A 20,577-nucleotide genomic window follows, 5' to 3' on the forward strand; every position below is an offset into this window, starting at 1 on the left:
TTTTCGTTTTTATGTCTTTTTATCTCCAATGAACAAATTAAGCTGTTCTCATTACTTGGAATCAGTTTTCTGTCTGTCATTGTGAAATTTAAAATATGAGAGCTGTGGTATAGTGTTAAGCTGATCAGACTTCAAACACAAAGGTTCCTGGTTCTATCCCCACTGCAGGGAGAAAATTTCAGGACTGAATTTCTGCTCTTCCTTTACACCATTTGCGAGTATGATCTTGAGAAACGATGATAGTCTATCAGAAGGGGACAATAAATGGCTGACCTGGGGTTAAGAGAGAGCAATATCCATTGCACGTAGAAGGCATCTTTGTTGATTTTCAAAAAAAAAGAGCAGTTTCCCAATCCACTATGAATAAATATGTTTAAACTAACTTTTACAAAAATCTCCTCTGAAACTATATGGCCAAATTTAACCAAACTTGACAGCCATCATTATAAAGGTATCTGTCAATATGGCCCACATGGCTAGAAATAAACATTAGGAGTAAAATGCAAGTTATGTCGTTTATCCAGGAAACAACTTTGAAGAAAAAGAAAGTCTGATGCAGTCAAAAATATTCGCTTTGACTAATTTACTTATTATTCATTTAAATCAAAACTGTTAGATGATTTCTTCTTGGAGTTATATTGCCCTTAAATGATGAATTACACCATTAATTTTAATTTTTGCCAATTATCTTTTAACTCAATTATTTGAGATCAAGAAAAACATTAAATAAGTTAACATAAATTATCATCAAGGCAAGATCTTCAAATTAGTTTGCATCCATGAAATCATGTGAGGACTTCTTATTGAAATTGTTATCAATTTTTAGTGTGTGTGTCTAGTAAATGAAAAACAATAATAGATGCAAAAACGATCTGCAAGACAAGACCTGCATATAAGTTCTTGCCTAAATTTGTCACTTCCCTACTTATTCAATCGGAGTTATTGCTCTTTAATTGTGATTTTTACCCCTATTCAGTGTTCTTCCTCTTATCTTGAATACTATAAAAGGTAGATTGGCACTTTAAATAGCATAACCGACCGTGCAAGAGCTGTATAGCCAGTCAAGGTCGTTAAAAAATTCCATTTGTTGTAAATATAACCGACCGTGCAAGAGCTGTATAGCCAGTCATGGTCGTTAAAAACTTCCATTTGTTGTAAATAGCATAAATGATCAGCAAGACAATATCTACAAATAATTCAATTGTGCTGAAGTCGTTTGTAGACTCCTTATAGGAGTGATTGCCCTTATATTAAAAATAATGATTTTGTTTTGTTCAATCATTGATGAAAGTGAAATAAGGAAATATTTATTCGTTTTCAGCAGACAATTTGGTCAAATAATCTTAAGTTAGTTTTCTCATTTGAATTGTTTTTCATTTGTGATTTCCGTTTTATAGCTGACTATGCGGTATGGGCTTTAATCATTGTTGAAGGCTGAGCAGTGACCTATAGCTGTTAATTTCTGTGTCATTTGGTCTCGTGTGAAGAGTTGTCTCATTGGCAATCATACCACATCTTTTTTATATAAGCAACATCGCTGGTGAATAATTCCACCTTATTTAATCCATATGCATGTGACCTTCAATTAAACCTCTTAGCTGGACATGCTACATGTGTATACGGATGTATTTATCTATTAAAAGGAAAAGATATTAAATGTGAACCATTTGATTGACTGATTCGATCTACCAAAAAAAAAACATTCTAATGCATTTAAAAATGATTATATATATACTTTTAAACAGACAATTTGAAATCAAACCGACCTTCAAAAACAGTCTTTGGAGGAAATCTCGATGGTTAACTGGGTGACGTCTAGACAAAAATATACACAAAATGTTGATTGTTTTTTTTATGTCGTATGTAAAAAATCAAATATGAGAATTAAGTCAAATTAGTGAACACGAATTTGACAGCAAATGTCTCTTTTTTTAATTTAGTTCGTTCCATTTACAAATGATTTATATCATGTAATTACAGTACAGTAAAATTTGAAAACCTCATATAGTTTTTTTTAACATTTGCATTTATGAATTTCAGTTATTTTTCCTCTTTTAATGCTGCAAAGCATTAGTTGTTTACTTGATAATAACTGGATGATCAGAAAGTATATATCAACTAACCAATATCATTAAGTTTCACAATTTGAATAATTGACATTAAACCACAAAAACGAGTAAAAAAAAAAGATCAACAGATCCGATCACTGTCCCTACTTTACAATTTTACGCAGAAATCTTAGAAACAACATATAAATGTGTTTATACTGAAAAACAAGTCCTATTTACACAGAAATAATGGTTCAAGATGTTGTTCACATCACAAGCTTGATCGGTATTGTTTATAACCATTTAGCCATTTAAAAAAAACAGAAATATTTAACGAATGATGATTTCTGAAATTTGTTCGTATTGTAGTAAGTTTCTTTACTTAATAAAGCGGTCACTTCTCTATTCTATTCTCTATTAGAAATACTACACCTCGATACCTGATTTTCATTTTCCTTGGAGAAGTCACGGAATATATATGAATTAAACTGAAAAATAAAATTCTTTCTTTGAAGAATTTATGTTGTATGTTTGTGAACAAAAATAGTTCGCGAAGAAAAAATAAATCATCGTTGAAATGCGGGTGTTTTTATAAACACCGAATTTAGCCATTTCACGAATATTTTGAGATTACAAAATTTGCGATAATGAATCTTAAGCACGACCATATTGATCCATAGAAAAAGTGGAGAATATTTCTCAAAATAGGATGAAATACGAGAGTTTTTGTGACATTAAGCAGTATGAAATAATGATGTCCTATTGAAAATCACCGTTTTCACTTGAAAAGTTGCTAATACTGTATGAATCTTGTTTGATAGGTATAGCCGACTATGCAGAACGGCACTTGATATAATTTAATAAAGAGAAGACTGAGAGAAAGAGGCACATTTTCCTGTGTCAACGAAGCAAACATTTTTTTGGTAAAATTTGTATTCTAAAATGTCGAGGGGTGTTGATATTTTTTTGGCAAACATACAATCCTTTGCTATATTGTTGACTTTCCTTTCAATGATTGTGATATTCGATCATGGTTCTTTCTTGCGGTCTGCACATGTCTCAGATGGTTTTATATGGATCTGTTTATGCAGGCATCTGCGGTTTCAATGAATGCAAAATGTTTTCTACTAGAAAACTTTTACAGCAATCATATATGTAACATATATTGATGAAAATAATCTTCACTGTTTATTATGGAATAAGTTAAGTTAACATGCAGGAATTTTATAACGTGATATTCACATTCAGCATGATCACCGTAATGTTATTCATAAAGCTAACAAGTTTAGGAATTGTCTTCTGCATATTTATTTTGGTTTAAGAATTGTTTGTGCAAACTTCATAAATATTCTGTTGTCGAAGTACCAATAGTTTGAAGCAAATATGTTTAAATTTCAGTTATGTTGTTGTGTGGGTTTTTTTTTGCATAGGAATCTGGTACAGTTTATTCGAGACATTGTGCAAGAATGTGATTTCTTTAAAGGGGCAATGGCTACGAGATATATAAAAAATATAAAGTTTGATTTTTTTGGTTCAATCAATAATGAAAGTGAAATAGTGATATAACAATTCGCTTTTAGCAGCCAAAAAGGTTCAATTTTGTCAAATTACGCTAAGAAACATTGATAATTTGGTTATTCACTTGCAAGTGAATGAGTCGACCTCTTTAAATCCGTATTCATGTGAACTTCAATTTAACCCCTAGCTAGAGATTGACAATGCATGCATTGTACGTGTACTGATTATTTAAAGAAAAAGAATGTCAACAATGAAAGTGAAACTACGGTAAATCATTTGATTACTAACTTGATGCACATAAAATCATTCTTATACGGTTAAAAGCAATGAGAAACATCTATTTTTAATCTATAAAATAAAGTCAAACAGACCTATAAAAACCCAATTGCACGTGTTGGTTTAATCTATTCATATGTTTATTTATTTATGTTTACATCGCTTATATGGTCATCTGAGGTCAAATCCATAGGCGGATCCAGGGGGGGGGGCCCGGGCCCCCCTTTCTTGGGAAAAATTTGGTTTATTATATAGGGAATCACTGAAGCATGACTGGAGTGGGCCCCCTCTTAGGTCAGTCAGCGCCCCCCCCCCCTTTATGAAAAGTTCTGGATCCGCCACTGAAATCGATAGTTAATTAGATGGCGCCTGGACTAAAATACACACGAAACGAACCTATATATTATCTACCCTATGCTCTGTTAACTGTTTATTTTAGACTTTTTATAGTTTGGATAAATGTTTAATATTGTTATTAATCAAATATGAGAATTTGAGTCAAATCGGTGACCATGAATTTGACAGCTAGTGCCCCTTTAATGTTTATCAAGTTGCTGTATGAAATCTACTGAGAAGTACAGTCACTAATGATACAATAGTGCTGGATTTACTCATCATCGATTTCTACGATTAAAAATTGAATGAACTCATATTTTCATTTCAATTTATCTTCTGTCCTGTTCTGTTACTTTTAAGATAAGAGAAGTTCGAATGAGAACGAGGTATGATGCTGATGGTTGAGATCATTGATAAATTTACTCACAACATAATTTTATTTTTAAATTGTAATAATATGAAAACAATAAAAAAGGAACGTATTATTCATTTACAAGGATACTGTCATACATGTAGTTTAATTGGTTATATTCTGCAATTTACTCATAAACACATCATATTTGTGTGCAACAAAGACTCACTCATTCAAATGGCCCGAAACGGGTAAATGTAAAATATGTTACCAATGTCCTTCTTAATTTATTCAAATCTCAATAATTTCTCCATGAAACTGTCTCAGACATTCTTATTTTGTTCTTTCCATTTATGAAATCTCCATACCCTAAAATCAAGGATTTGTAACAACATGAGCAATTGGTGTATCAGGAGACTGAAGCTCGCAAAATTCCTTTTCTTTCTCGTCGATGTCTTCCTCGTGTATGATTCTAATTTTAGCCTTCTTCCCTGGATGTTTCTCTGTGTCATAGTCACTGGCCAATAGAAACTCCATTGCCTTGTTCAGAGATGCATTGGCAGCGAACAAATTCTCATACATCAGACCAGCTAGAATCCCTCCAAGTAGTGGACCCAACCAATATACCTTGTAAATATATAATTGATTTATTGTCATAAACATATTCTCATACATTAGACCAGCTAGAATCCCTCCAAGTAGTGGACCCAACCAATATACCTTGTAAATATATAATTGATTTATTGTAATAAACAAATTCTCATACATCAGACCAGCCAGAATCCCTCCAAGTAATGGACCCAACCAATATACCTTGTAAATATATAATTGACTTATTGTCATAAACATATTCTCATACATCAGACCAGCTAGAATCCCCCTACTCCAAGTAGCGGACCCAACCAATATACCTTGTAAATATATAATTGACATGAACAAAGTTGCCCAAAAGTTATACTAATCATAAGAAAATGTCCCTCCAAGTAGTGGACCCAACAAATATACCTGGTAAATAAATATAATGATGAGTTCGTTTGATTTATTGTCATAAACATATTTGCCCAAAAGTGATAAAAAAAAATTATAAGAATAGACAGTGTTGTTAGAATTCACACTGATAAAATATATAAAAGTTTTGTCATAACCATGATTAAGTTGTCTACCTACCCAGTGACTTGACCAAACTCCAGAAACAACAGCGGCACCAAAACTTCTGGCTGTGTTCATACCAGCACCAGTCATTGGAACCTATAAAGATTGTGAATACAAAATTATCAGGGACTGGGAAGATTGTAATAGAAAACAAAGGATATAGGGTATCCATCTATGGCAAAAAATAAGTACGCGTATAGCAAAAGAACACACAAGAAACGAAGTGACGACGCTTTCATTGCTGTTCTACATCTCAAAGTTATAGTGCGGCCTTCAACGCGAAGCAAATAAAAAACTCTTACCTTTCTACAAAGTTAAGATATCCCCTGAATGAATGCATGAATGCAAATGTACATAATAGATAAAAGAATAACTACATTTGGGTATCATTCAACTTGTTTTAATTCGCGAGCGCCGTTGGTGAGTCTTATGACAACGGGACGTGCATATAATGTTCTAAAAATTATAAACCTTGAATATTTTTTGAAGAGTTTTTTTTTGAGAGGGAGGAACACCAATGTAACTATTTATGTTTACCAAACCAATGTTTCCAATTGACTTCTTAAAGAATTCTGACAAGCTTTCAAGTTATATATGTCGCTCCACAAAAACCTTTTTTGTTGTTGTATTGATAAAACTTAGAATACAGACATCTATGTAGTGGTTAACCATTATTGCATGTTTTGATGTATTTCTCCTAATTGTAATTTTATTTGGAAGAGAATCGGTTTTAATAGCTATACATAAAAGTCCCGCCGTAAGTGGTTGCTGTTTGTTAAACTCACTTCTAAATATATATCGATCTTATCAAAATACCTGCGTTTGTTTTTACGAACTTTCACCATTTCCTACAAAATGTTCTTTTTGTGAAAATTTCATCGAATACAGTGAATGTTGTTTCGTTGGTTTTGTGTAAGTCTAACGTGTTAGACTGACCTCAGTTTGACCTCATTTTCGTGGCAAAGCCAGTAATTCAAATTTATTTTCGATGATGAGGTCAAATTGTCCAGTATTGTTTTTGTTTTTGATTTTGTTTGGTTATATTATTTTTAAATATTATTATTATGTGAACGTTTCCTGGTTGTCCGGTGGTTGAAACTCTTTTTTGAAATGGCTGGAGCCGCGTATGCTTTAGCGCCGATCAATCCAAATTTCAATCAGCTATTTCATCTTCGATTTTTGCTTCCTTTCCATAATGAAACTGGATAGACAGATAAACTTCAATGAGACAGCAACTAAACAACACATTTCAACAAAAAAGACATTAACACTCCAAAGTACAGTTCATATATTCCTCTCAGGTTCCCTTTCTTATTCGTGTTCTAAATATACTACCGAAATTTATTCACAGGAAATTTAAAATAAATTAAATATAAACGGTACTAACTTCCCTTCCTATATTTATATTACATTTATTTCAGTTTTAGATGGGAAACTCCATACTAAAATTTACGACAAAAGGGACGTGTTTTCGTTACCTATTGTTAATTTTCCTTTTTTGTATGGTGATGTTACGTTGTTCATATATATATATCACAACTCGTTCGCTATGCCCGTGTCTGTTGAGACTAAATCTATGAATTATTGGTAAATTATTAAGCCAAGGATTTTGTTACCACAAATTATTACATTGGTTGCAATGAATTACATTGATTTCCCAGTTAGATAAAAACCGATAATTTCACATGTGAAATAAACTTGGTTATTTCACTCTCTGACGTCATACAACAATAGGCGTTGTCAAGACGTCGATAACGTCGGATCAAAACAAATTGTCAATGCGTAGGAAAAAGATATAGTTCCTTACATTTTCTACATTAATTTAAAAAAAAGGCCATTTGCCAATGTAATAAAAAGAATAACTAATAATTTTTAATTTTAGTTTATATATTCCGGAGTTAAGTATGACGTCCATTTTCACTGAACTAGTATACATATTTGTTTAGGGGCCAGCTGAAGGACGTTTCCGGGTGCGGGAGTTTCTCGCTACATAACTGAAGACCTATTGGTGGCCTTCGGCTGTTGTCTGCTCTATGGTCGGGTTGTTGTCGCTTTGACACATTCCCCATTTCCATTCTCAATTTTATTATTCTAAAAGGTTACCAATTCAACACTGTAATTAGATCTTTGGATGTTGCTTATTTATTAGTATTAATATTGATTTTGTTATCAGTAATCAAAAAGTAAACTAAATATTATTGTTATAAACATATCTGTTTATGACGTCTTTACACTAAATCCATTAGATGTGTACTGATTGATAATCTAATTGTAGATGGGTGATTTTGATGTGGTGGTTTAGATGTTATTGAATTTGAACTAGCTGGCAGTATAGCTGCGAGTACTTTCAGATTTGTTCTTATGTATTTTATTTTTTGGTTTGTTTTTGGGATGTACAAGTACCCGGCCACGTCAACTCTGTGTTTTTCTATTTGTATCTATCTGATGAGTTCAGCCTTGTTTAACTGATTTTCAAAATTTTATTCTTATTTGTGCTGTTCACCACTATCCCATTCAGGTTGGGGGAAGGGTTTGACGCCCGCTAACATGTTTATCGTCGCCACTGACCTCAGGTTTTGACGCCCGCTAAAATGTGTATCACTGCCACATTCTGTATGAGCCTATCTCAAGTCAGGAGCCTGTAATTCGGTGGTTGCTGTTTATTCCTGTGTTACATATTTGTTTTTGTTGATTATTTCATACATAAATTAGGCCGTTAGTTTCTCGTTTGAATTGTTTTATATATTTCATTTTGACCGGGCCATTTAAATAAAAGCTGACTATGCGGTATATGTTTTGTGCATTGTTGAAGTCTGTACGGTGGCCTATAGTTGTTAATTTCTGTGTTATTTTGGTCTCTTATGAAGATTGGTCTAATTGGCAATCATACCACATCTTCTTTTTTATATTGGACAGATCGTTTTGAATTAATGGTTCACAGAACATAAAAAACTGACCGATTGATTTGCACCAATGGTACACAGAACACTAAGGTCAACATAGCAATAAGTATTAGCGTTATCTATTCAGATAAGTGTATTGTAAGCAGTACATAAATCGTCCATACCAATACATTCCTCTTCACTAAGGGACAAATTAGTGTTTAATATTTATACCACTCACTTTAATCATACTTAATACCAAACGATTATGTACATAATATACCGGCAGTAAAATTTACAGCATTTGAAGTAAACTTTTATGATACCTTTCCCTTTAACTTTGATAAGAATGACTTATTTATGTCTGAACATGCAACAATGTTATATAACACAATAATCTCAATACCCTTTCTCTATTGATTGTACCCAGATACACTTCCTACTGATCTAAATACTCATGTCGACTGTTCTATTGTCAATCTATGATTCATAAGGGTCGAGGAAATTTTTGTAAAACTGTTAAAGATGAGTTATATGCTGGATTGCCAGTGCTCATCAGAGCTTACTTTCAATTGTTTGTAAATCTAAAAAAAGTTTTATTCAAAAGTTTTCAGTTAGACAACCATTCAAAAGAGTAACATAAACGAGGAATTACGCAATTATATGTCAAAGCAGGCCTTCAACTATGAGTAATAATCATACCGTATATTTTACTATAAAAAGGTACAGCTTTTAGATAAAGTTTTTATCGTTGCTCTGGCGCTGGTCAACACAATGAAAATAAACAGTTTTGGCATTTTACGATGAGCCATATTGAACCTTTTATATGTATCTGTCTTGTCGATGTACTGGTATATAATCAGTCCATGGAAAAAGGGCAATATTAATACTAGTACATGAAACAAGGAAATTCACAAGTCAGAAATATAATTTTGTCTGTTCTGTCTAGTTGTAGCATTGATTTAGTGTTTTATTACACTTACAAAGTACCCGGATGTTTTATTTCACCTGTCATGCAGTTTCTTAGAAAACAGCATTTGGGAATTAAGTCAATCGTAATATTACATAATATTCAAGTGATTAAAAGTAAGAAAAAAATAGGTACAATTTACCTGGAAAATCATAGGTGGTCACAAAGGTATGATATTATGGCACAGTGAAATAATAACATATGAACAATACTAATTTCCCTGCACCAGATGAGCATTTCGAAATGTAATGTTTATTCTGTGATGCCTTAGCCATAATTTGAGGCACTTGTCTCTGAAAAAAATTTCCTATATACCTTAATATAAATTTCCTATATAACTTAATATGTTGTATTAAGGTATATAGGAAATATTCTGAGACAAGTGCCTGTGAGTTCAATGCCTAATAGCAATCATTGAAGCTATGATAAACTTAAAAGCAAAATGTAGAACCAAACACAGACAAAGAACCAGATTTATGTGCGAGTGGATACATTCATTAATTTAAAACTGGTTCCAAATATAAGTCAATACTTACTGCAAATAAGTGACAGAAGGTATACGCCAACCCAATCGAAAGTGGAAACGATCCCTTCAAGTCCTTCCGGTGTTTATCCGCAGATGCAAACACTGTCAATACCAATACAAAGGTGATGAAGAACTCTACCCCAAAACCTTTCCCTCCGTTCATACCATGTTGTAAGGTTGTCGCACCAAGATTACCAGTGTAGTTAGATGGCATCACTCCTTTCAATAGTCCTGCTCCAATCATGCCGCCGACACATTGTCCAATAACATACATGACAGCTCTTGCAAGACTGATACGACGGGTGATGAAGAATGCCATGGTAACAGATGGATTAAGATGGCCGCCACTAACATGCCCGAAAACCCAAACTAAAGTAGCAACTCCGAGTCCGAAACAGAGTGAAATCTGAATAATTCTTCCCGCATTTGAGATATGTTGGTCTTTATTTGGATCTTCCCAAGCAGTGAAAGATCCACATGCTATCATCACAAGGAGCAACGTTCCTATCATTTCTGCAATGACTGCTTTCCAGAACCTCAGGGATTTTATATCATCTACGCTGGTCACCATTCTGTACCGTGTCCAAAAGCCTTTTCTAAAACCTACAACGTTGGCCGAATCTGACCGTTCTGAATAAGGTGTCATCAGGGGTAATTTAAATTGTCACCAACCGCAATAAATGTCTTATTGGCTATCATTAAACTGTGTTCCTCCTCGACTGTTCAGCAAACACAGAAATACAGATAAAGTAAATAAAAGTTTTCCATACCGGGAATAGTTATCCATTACTCATTCAGCATATAAACCCCAGAAGTCGGATAATACAGTGAAGTTTAAATAATCAAACTAAAGCTATATCCAGAATTTCGTTTCCCCCGAGAATCTGTATCTTCATTTTGAAATAGACCTTAGAGCATGTTGCGGCAAATTAATAACACGTTGGATCCAAAATTTACAATGTAGCTAATTCAATAGAGTTGCAGTTAGAGCTGACAAGCGCTGCCTTGCTAATTTCCTAATGGAAATGCACTAGATTAATTTAACTGTCTAAAACGCATACAAAAATTGATGAAACGGTGGAAAATGAAACAGATCAGTGCTGGACGTAGATAAAATATTTTAAGTATTGAATCATAATTATATATTTGATATGACATTTTATTATGACAGATTTATTTACGCTGTAATTAATTGACCACTCTCTAGTTTGGTTCATAGAAACATAATAAAAATTGAATATTGAGTATATTTATATATCTATAGAAAAGAAGATGTGGTATGATTGTCAATAGATTCTACATGCACAAGAGACAGAATGACACAGAAATAAACAACCATAGGTTACTGTATGACCTTCAACAATGAGCAAAGCCATACCACATAGTGAAGCTGTAATTATTTCAAATCGTTTGAGGACGAACTTACTATTCCAATGATGGACAGTGCTAATACATTGAACACCTGAGATCACCGCCAGTTTTTTTTAAATAAATGTGTTTAGTTTCGAAACAAAGACCCTATAAGTGAATCAATATTACAGCCAAAATATGCAATCTTTAATGACCTGACAACAGTATCGTAACTGTGTCCCTTCTTAATAAGTCTGTTTAAAAGTTTTGTGAGCTTTTGAGTTGAATACTGACATTTTTGTGCTTTGTAAAGAATATTACCATAAAAGATTGGATGTGAAATACCTGAACGAATAAGATGTCTGCATGTTACATTTTGGGTAATTTATGTACGTACAGTGTCGGGTTAACCCATTTCAAATGAGTTTTTCCTGCTTTCTACAAAGCTATTTTAGAATGTTTATAATAAGGCAGACGAAAAATCACAATTTCTTTATTACAGCATGTAACTTTTTTTTTGAAAGCTATATCAATCGGCGTACATGAAATGCATATCTATCTTGTTATCGTCACTAATTCAACCGTTAAATTATTTCTCCATATGAGTGAATATGGAACTATTCAGCTATGATTTCAAAAGCACTAAGCATCCTAAAAATAGAGTACAGCAATTTTCCTGCAATTTAATTTGAAATCAGCCATAATAACCATAATGATTGCATGGCGCCCGATTAAAATTGCACTTTTTATATATTGTTTCACAAGTACTGCTAGTTTGGGTTTGCTCATCAAGAGGGCTTTTTAAACTAGTGACTTTTATTAAATTTTGCTATTTTAAAATTCGACATATTTTGAAAATGACCCATTTATTTATACTAATTTAAAAAAAAAAAAAAAAAAATACGCAGAAGAAAATAGCACTATATGTATTGTACGAATGCATTTACTTTTATATACATTACTACACATTTATTCAGTTGAAGGAGCATAAAGTTGTTCATACTAAGATATACAATATACAGCAATGGCTAACTTCCAAGTTCCTCCTTTCTTATCATTTCTTGAAGCATTGGTCCAACTTATAAGGCAAATTGATAAAAAAAAAAAAAACACTTGATAGTTCTTCGGCGTAGCCGTATAGAAATAAGAAGATGTGGTACGATTGCCAATCGCTAGAGCCCAAATGATTTAGAAGTTCATTTGCGCTAAAAAAAAATCTTTCGTTTTCGTCAAGATATAACAATTTGATTTACACAAATAATATAGGTAATGTATAAAACAATCGGTTAATTCTAATTTCTTGAAAAATATTCTATATACTAGCATGAACAATTTGTTTTTGGATAGACTAATGAATCAGCAGATTAAGTACGTTGAACATTCTGTCAGTGACTGAGAGCATACTTTGTACCATTATGTTACAGTTAAGTACTTTTCAGACATAGTTTTTATTTAATGCTAATTTTTAGCCATGGCGTTGTCAGTTTGTTTTAGATTTATGAGTTTGACTGTCCCTTTGGTATCTTTCGTCCCTCTTTTATATATATTTTATTAGTCGGTATAAGCCCCAGTTTAACCCAGTCACATAGTCATTTAACTATCTCAATTCTAAAACCTCGTAAGTGGGGGTTCTTTTGTTAAATGAGTGTTTTGTCCATTTTAGCAGATTTTCTCTTTAATATTTTTCCTGACTCCAATTGATACGATGAAAAATAGGTAATTAACATATGACCAATGTCCAAGCAAATTGACTTTTAAACAAATTTCAGTAACTGCGAGTGCTACTATATTGGTCCTTTGTATTTTTTTCGTGTTTGCTTGGTACTGATATATATTGAGTTAAGCCAATTGCTACTGCTTTTTACAATATGTTTTTGTGTTGTACTGAAGCAACCCTGTATCGATATTTAAGTTAGATTGTGCCTGTCCCAAGTAGGAATTCTGTAATTCAGTGGTTGTCTTTTGTTGTCGAATATTATATTTGTTTTTCGTTCATTGTTTTTGCATAAATCAGGTCGTTACTTTTCTCGTTTGAATTGTTTCACATTTGTCATGTTGGACCTTTTATAGCAGACTACTAGTATACGGTTTGTGTATTCTCCTGTTGAATACCGCTTACTAGTATATCGACGTCAAGTGGATAGTTGAACTCCGACGATAGGATAGTTGGCAAACATACCACATATCCTTTTCTATACTTTTTAAACTTCGATCGTCCAAATCTCTTTTCTGGATTTAACTCTTCATGAACGCTGAAACCTTACTATTTGAAAGCATATAAGAAGAAACGAAAGGAGCCATATGATCTAACTTTAGGTTAACTTTGTCTAAGGAAGTTTGAACCACAGTTCCTTAATAATTTCTTCATTTATAATAATATATGGGGAATTTGTTATAAAAGACGTTAGTTCTGACTACTGAGCTGATGATACTCTAGGGAGATAACAGTCCATAGCTACAGTATCGACCCAAAATAATGTTAATAAATGAAATTAACATTTTATAGTTTTTGTCAATTTTAGTCATCAAGGAGCAACAGAGGTGGCAGGCCAAATGAAGACTGGATTGTTATAATTTGACTATGCGGTATTGCACAGTGGGTTTTCTCATTCATAAAGGCAATTCGGTGTCCTATAAATTCTATTTATTCTGGCATACATTTGCTACACCTACAAATTCTTCCATCAACATTCAAAATCCAAAGCATCTATATATGGTAATGTTAGACTGCTGATATATGAAATCCTAGCATACAGGTTTTTTTCCTGCAACTAAAATTTCATTATATAGGTGATCCTATGGATGCATTAAAGGGTTAAGTAGAAGCTTCTACGATGATTCGTGATGCTTTTCGCGCATAATCATTTGCACGTTCTCTTCTGTTTTATTGAAAATATTGTCTTCATCGGAATCCACCATTATTTTTAGTTTTTGTTCTTTTTGTGCTGGGAAGTCTTCTGTGTCGTATCTGCTGGACAGAAGGAATTCCATAATTTTATTCATCGAAGCGTTTGCAGCAAATATATACTCGTACAATAATCCAGCAAAAACACCTCCCAATATAGGACCAATCCAGTACACCTTTTTAAATATACAAAAAATAATAAAGTTACACGAATTAAAAGTTTCCTCTCGGTAGTGATGTGACCACAATCCTTTTGGAATCAACTCCAAAAGGTGGTTGATGTATATGAACATGGTAACCTTGGTATTTTCCGTTATATATAAATTCGCAGCCACATGCAATCAGAATGGGAACGTAAAATCCACTGTCAGGCGTAGAGATAGGGTCGTGATCTCTGCATGATTAAGGGATCCATAGGTGGCCCGATGGACGAAAAAATGTCTGCCTTTTATTTCCAATAAACATACTTACGTTGTTTTACTCCCGCCACCTCTCATTCTTACAGAATAGTGTCACGTCCAGTATAGGTTAGAAATAATTGCTACTGGACGACGGCGAAGCGCCAATCAATCAATCAATCAATCAATCGATCAGTGTTTTCGAGCCCATGTCATTCCTATGTACGCTCCTTTATAAACTTTATGAGATATATTATAAAATATATGAGATATCTAATAAAGGAAGTAAGATATTTTAATTTTTTTTTTCAGATTATATAAGATATCTTATAAGTTATATATATATATAAAGTTAGAATAAATAGTAAAACGGCTTGCTATGTTGACAAGTTGTTTGGAACTACACATTCTTATTGTCAGTTTTCTACCTTAGTTTATAAACAGGAACAATGTATCTTATAAATTTATCTGAATTTCCTTTATAAAAATTGACGTTCCATTGGCTACATAAATACTATTTCAAAGCAAAGTAAAGTTGTGTAAATGCTCAAAACATACGTTTCAATGCATTTTTTTACATTTAAGGAGTGTTTTTATTTTTTATTTGTAAATTTGTTTACATCTAAAACCAATTCCCAACAAATAAAGACTATATATGCAATTTGAATGCACCTGAATGATGTATTATTTGGGACTTAAATGCAATTACTTATCACGTAAAAAGCGTTATTAGAAACTTTGCTTCCGTCTGAAAAATCAATTAAAAATATGATGCATACATGCATTTTAATGACAGAAACAGATTATGAAATAACTAAAGCCAGTCATGCATGAAAGTGTTAATATAATGTTTTTATAAAAAGTTTGTTAATCAAATGTATAAGTCAAACGTGACATACATCTAGTAATAACTCACGATGATCATAAGGTATAATATAAAGCTCGTAATTTATATAGTTCATATTATTTTTTATATTGTTTTAAATCTACTGCGTAGTTTAAGGAATTGTTATGCAGTCCGTCACTGTACAACCTTTTTATTTGTACAACGTTAGATGTCTGAAATAGTTGTGGGTGTCTTGTTAGGTATCTGCGAAACAGATCCTGTTCTTGTTGGTCATAACTTCTTCGAATGAGAAATTTTCCTACTAATGCACAACAATTGTACAGACTAGAGACATTCAGAACAGCTTCTTGAAATACAATTAACAGCCATAAATGAAACACATGGGCTCCGACGGATAGAAATCGACCTTATGCAAGTGAATATCAACATATCTGGTTTCCAATCTCGGCTGAAAATCAAATCATTGTCAAAAGTCTGTAACTGTTTGAAAATTGAGTTGTTATATTATAAACCTATAAAACAAACAAAATGCATCATTTCTTGCGTTTTTAAACATGTGAAATGCTCCTAAAACCATTGAAAGTTGTATTCATGTACATGTAAATATGCACTCGCATAAGGTCGATTTCTATCCGACGCAGCTCATCATTTTAAAAAGCGATTTTGAAATTTTAAGTTATCGTTCATATGTAGTTCTTTTATTTGAAGTTAGGGAAATGTAAACAGTCATTTGATTTGTACACAAAACGGAGGGGGGAAGTATATAAAGAATTGTATTTTACCCAGTTATTTTCCTAGTTGTTCATGACAACCGCTGGTCCAAAACTTCTAGCAGAGTTCATACTCGAACCAGTCAATGGTATCTAAAATAAAACAAATAAAAACACAATTTTTATAACGCAGTTGATGAATATAATGATATCGAACCAGTTCACATTTTTGTTCAGGGGTCAACTGAAGACCGCCGTCGGGAACGGGATTTTTATGCTGTGTTGGGGTGGACTAGGCGGTTTTCTGATCTTTGTTATGGGTGCTGTCTCTTTGACACATTTCCCGTTTCAATTCTCAATTTTATGGATTAGATATGTTGAAAAAAAAGACACAAGTTGAAAAAAAAATGTGTATAATTATAATATGAAATATTTTTTTTTCTAAATCATGTTTATTTTTTTTGCATTCCACCACGTGTCAGCGAGTCATAAATTCAAATTCTGTACATAACATTACTTCAAATTAAACACTCTTTTGATGGTCAGAGGGCTACTTGTAGATTGTAGACAACTCTGAACAGAAATGTAAACGATAAGGTTTGAACATTATACTCAAGATGAACAGTAAACAATAAAGTTTGAACATTATACTCAAGATGAACAGTAAACATGACTGTAGATTTAAATATATTTTACAATCACAGATAATGTATTACCCAACTGACCAGTGACATAATCGTTTAAAGTGTATACAGTTTTTATTGGTGATATACTCTGAACTTTAATATAAATATGATTTTAATTTTTGTTCTGAATCTGATGATAAAAAATGTCTAAAGTTTTATAACCGAAACTAAACATATGTAGTGAAAACAATCTTTTATAGCAATTACAACACATTTGATCAACAGTTAGCGCTGAAAGGCGACAATTTGTTTCATTCACTTGTCCATTCGTTTTTGATGCGTTTTGTTATTTGATTTTGCCATGTGATTATGGACTTTCCCAATTGATCTTCCTCTAAGTTCAGTATTTTTGTGATTTTACTTTTTTCATATTTATTCCGGACAAATTTTACGCATTGGATGAAAATATTTTGATGATTGAATGAATAAAAATATATATATGTTTTATCAGGCTTTTTCACTGAAATCAAAGTACTAGCCGTTGGAAAAAGCTTCCTTTATAACAAATAACTGCCATTTGAGGAGATGCCACAAAATGTTTCGGAATTTGAAATAAAAAAAAAATGACAAGGATTTGTTTATATGAGGAAATCCACATACATTTATATTTGTGTAATTACTTTTAATCCCTTGAGGGCCAGATTTGGTTAATAAAATACTGGATTTTATTTGATCATTTCACATAAAAATAACGGCAGATATATACATATAAGTAAATAAATATTTATAGCTGCTATTAAAACTTGTGAACTGGGTGAATTCGTCAGCTTTTTCTTTTTATAAACGCCCAACTTTATAAGTCCAGAAAGACATATATAATGTTTTAGACAATCAAAAGGACATTGAATAGCAAATATCTTCTCTGGTCATCTCTTTGCCGATGGGATTTGTCAAAAATTAGCAAATAAATAATAAATTGGTATTCTCCGTCTTGCAAATCAAGCCAGATTTTGCATAATGCTGGGAACACTTTTTCTCATTTGTTTGTTAGACTTGGCTTCCATGATAAAAAAAAAATATCAAACCCTCAACAATGAGTGAGACTGTATATACCCACAGATAGTGTAGATTTCAAATACAATTGGCATACCACTAGTGGAGGGTTCTTATTAATTAAAGAACTGTAATACAATGATGGGGGTCGTCGAATAAAAACCCTCCACAATGAATGAGACTGTATGTACCAATAGATAATGCAGATCTCAAATACAATTGACCTTTCACCAGAAAGTGGTTCTTATTAACTAAAAAAATGTAATACAATGATGGGGGTCGTCGAATAAAAACCATCCATAATGATTGAGACTGTTTGTACCAATATATAGTGCAGATCTCATATACAATTGATATATGACCAGTAGGGGGTTCCTATTAACTAAAGAACTGTAATACAATGATGGGGGTCGTCGAATAAAAACCCTCCACAATGAATGAGACTGTATGTAGCAATAGATAATGCAGATCTCAAATACAATTGACATATCACCAGTAGGGGGTTCTTATTAACTAAACAAATGTAATACAATGACAAATGACGGGGGTCGTCGAATAAAACCCCTCAACAATGAGTGAGACTGAATGTACAAATATATAGTGCAGATCTCAAATACAATTAACATATAAGCAGTAGGGGGTTCCTTATTAACTAAAGACCTGTAATACAATGAGGGGGGGTCATCGAGGAAAAAAACCTCAACAATGAGTGAGATTGTATGTACCAATAGATAGTACAGATCTCAAATACAATTGACATATCACCAGTACGGGGTTCTTATTAGCTAAAGACCTGTAATACAATGATGGGGGTCGTCGAATAAAAACCCTCACCAATGAGTGAGACTGTATGTACCAATAGATAGTGTAGATCTCATATATAATTGTCATATCACCAGTAAGGGTTCTTATTAGCAAAAGACCTGTAATACAATGATGGGGGTCGTCGAATAAAGACCCTTGAGACACAGTACAGGAGGTATCCTTGATAACCCCGACACCATATTCTTGAGATAAAGTATACACTTGATAACAGATATACCCGTTTCTGTGGGTGATTGATAAGTACAATGTGTTTAAATCTATACACAATCAGTCCATGATAACAGGTTTTAACGGTAATTCTGTTTATATAACATTAACATACATTTTTTTAATACAGAAATTAAGAAAAAATAAAACATGCATTCCATCTTCATTCTATTTGCATTATTTGGCAATTTGTATGGTAATTTTGTATTTTTTCGCTTACGACATGATTCTGTCATATTTGAAAAAAAAAATAGACTTATATAACCCGATGTTTTTTTTATATTGCAAATCAATCTTTTTGATATTTTAAAGTGTGTCTTTCTACGTCGTTATGTTACTTTCATTTTAGGGTGAAGGTTGGCACCTGTGAAAACGTTTAAACCCGCTGCATTTGTTTGCACCTGTCCTAAGTCAGGAACCTATTGTTCAGTAGTTGCCAATTGTTGATGTGGTTCATAAGTGTTTCTCGTTTATCTTTTTTTAATAAAGATTTGAGCATTGGTTTTCCTGTGTGAATGGTTTTACTTTCGTCATTTTAGCTGCCCTTTATAGCTTGCTGTTTGGTGAGTCAATGCTTCGTGTTGACGACCGTGCTTTATCCTATCGATAATGGTTCACTTTTTACAAGCTGCATTGTGACTTGGATGGAGAGTTGTCTCATTGGCACTCATACCCATCTTGTGAGTCAATGCTTCGTGTTGAAGGCCGTGCTTTACCCTATTGATAATGGTTCACTTTTTACAAGTAGCATTGTGACTTGGATGGAGAGTTGTCTCATTGGCACTCATACCCATCTTGTGAGTCAATGCTACGTGTTGAAGGCCGTGCTTTACCCTATTGATAATGGTTCACTTTTTACAAGTAGCATTGTGACTTGGATGGAGAGTTGTTTCCTTGACACTCATACCAATCTTCTATATCTATTAACAATACAAAACATTATCATAGGCATTCAAAGTTTATGACAATTTTCAGGTCTCTATAATTCCAATTTTCATAGTAAGTTTATTCCAAAACAAATTCCCTAGATCAATCCCATGGATAGATTTTTTAGGCAAGCCTTTTCAAATACAATTCAAATTCAAAAAAGGTCCGGAAAATACAGCATTTTGCACAGTGCATTCATTCACCACGTTACATAAAATACATTCTAAAAATCCCCTATTTTACAATTTTCACGCAATAGTTGTTAATTAATAATATTACATGTGTACCATTTGGCTGAGGTCAATACGATGTTATATCGACCTCGGACTTTGTCTTCAGTCAATTTGCTTCTCTCAGGTCGATACAACCTTGCATCGACCGCATTCAAAGGCTGTAATTTAATATCTAACTTTTGACATCTAAATTAAAACCTTTTTATATTGAATATGATAAATCGGAACGGCAGTCTGACTTAACAGTCGGGAATCTACTTCGTCAAAACTATCTCCCCATTACGCCAGTTAATTTTCACAATCGTAGAAATGGAAGCCATTGTAGAGATGACGCACTGCCAATTTTGCTCTTGGAAACCGATAAATTTATCCGCATAGCACCATTACGATCCTTATATGTCAGTTGTATTATAAAAGACAAACATATCTACTTGCT

General features: G+C 32.9%; 2 protein-coding genes across 6 annotated transcripts in view; both read right to left on the reverse strand.

Annotated features, from left to right (window-relative positions):
• Positions 1 to 4,596: 4,596 nt before the first annotated feature.
• On the reverse strand, positions 4,597 to 11,111 carry LOC139524862 (aquaporin-5-like). The gene is made up of 3 exons (XM_071319975.1): positions 10,071 to 11,111; positions 5,698 to 5,778; positions 4,597 to 5,157 (listed from the first exon to the last, which is right to left on the reverse strand). Exons 1-3 carry the CDS (start codon positions 10,704 to 10,706, stop codon positions 4,906 to 4,908), a joined length of 969 nt encoding a protein of 322 aa, XP_071176076.1. The 5' UTR covers positions 10,707 to 11,111; the 3' UTR covers positions 4,597 to 4,905.
• A 3,113-nt stretch (positions 11,112 to 14,224) lies between these two features.
• Positions 14,225 to 20,577, reverse strand: part of LOC139524863 (aquaporin AQPAe.a-like) — a 43,720-nt gene continuing 37,367 nt past the window's right edge. For all 5 annotated transcript variants that reach the window (XM_071319981.1, XM_071319976.1, XM_071319977.1 and 2 more), the window contains exon 4: positions 14,225 to 14,491. In XM_071319981.1, coding sequence (XP_071176082.1) covers positions 14,240 to 14,491 — 252 coding nt within the window. In that variant the 3' untranslated portion in view covers positions 14,225 to 14,239. The remainder of the gene's footprint in view (positions 14,492 to 20,577) is intronic.

The sequence above is a fragment of the Mytilus edulis genome, chromosome 5 (assembly GCF_963676685.1).
Source record: "Mytilus edulis chromosome 5, xbMytEdul2.2, whole genome shotgun sequence".
NCBI classification, from domain to species: domain Eukaryota; kingdom Metazoa; phylum Mollusca; class Bivalvia; order Mytilida; family Mytilidae; genus Mytilus; species Mytilus edulis.

Coding starts and splice junctions, on each gene's coding strand:
- LOC139524862 (XM_071319975.1), bottom strand. CDS start 10,706: ATGACACCTTATTCAGAACGGTCAGATTCGGCCAACGTTGTAGGTTTT. Junction 5,779..10,070: donor CCTTCTGTCACTTATTTGCA/GTAAGTATTGAC, acceptor CAATCTTTATAG/GTTCCAATGACTGGTGCTGG. Junction 5,158..5,697: donor GAGTTTGGTCAAGTCACTGG/GTAGGTAGACAA, acceptor TATATTTACAAG/GTATATTGGTTGGGTCCACT.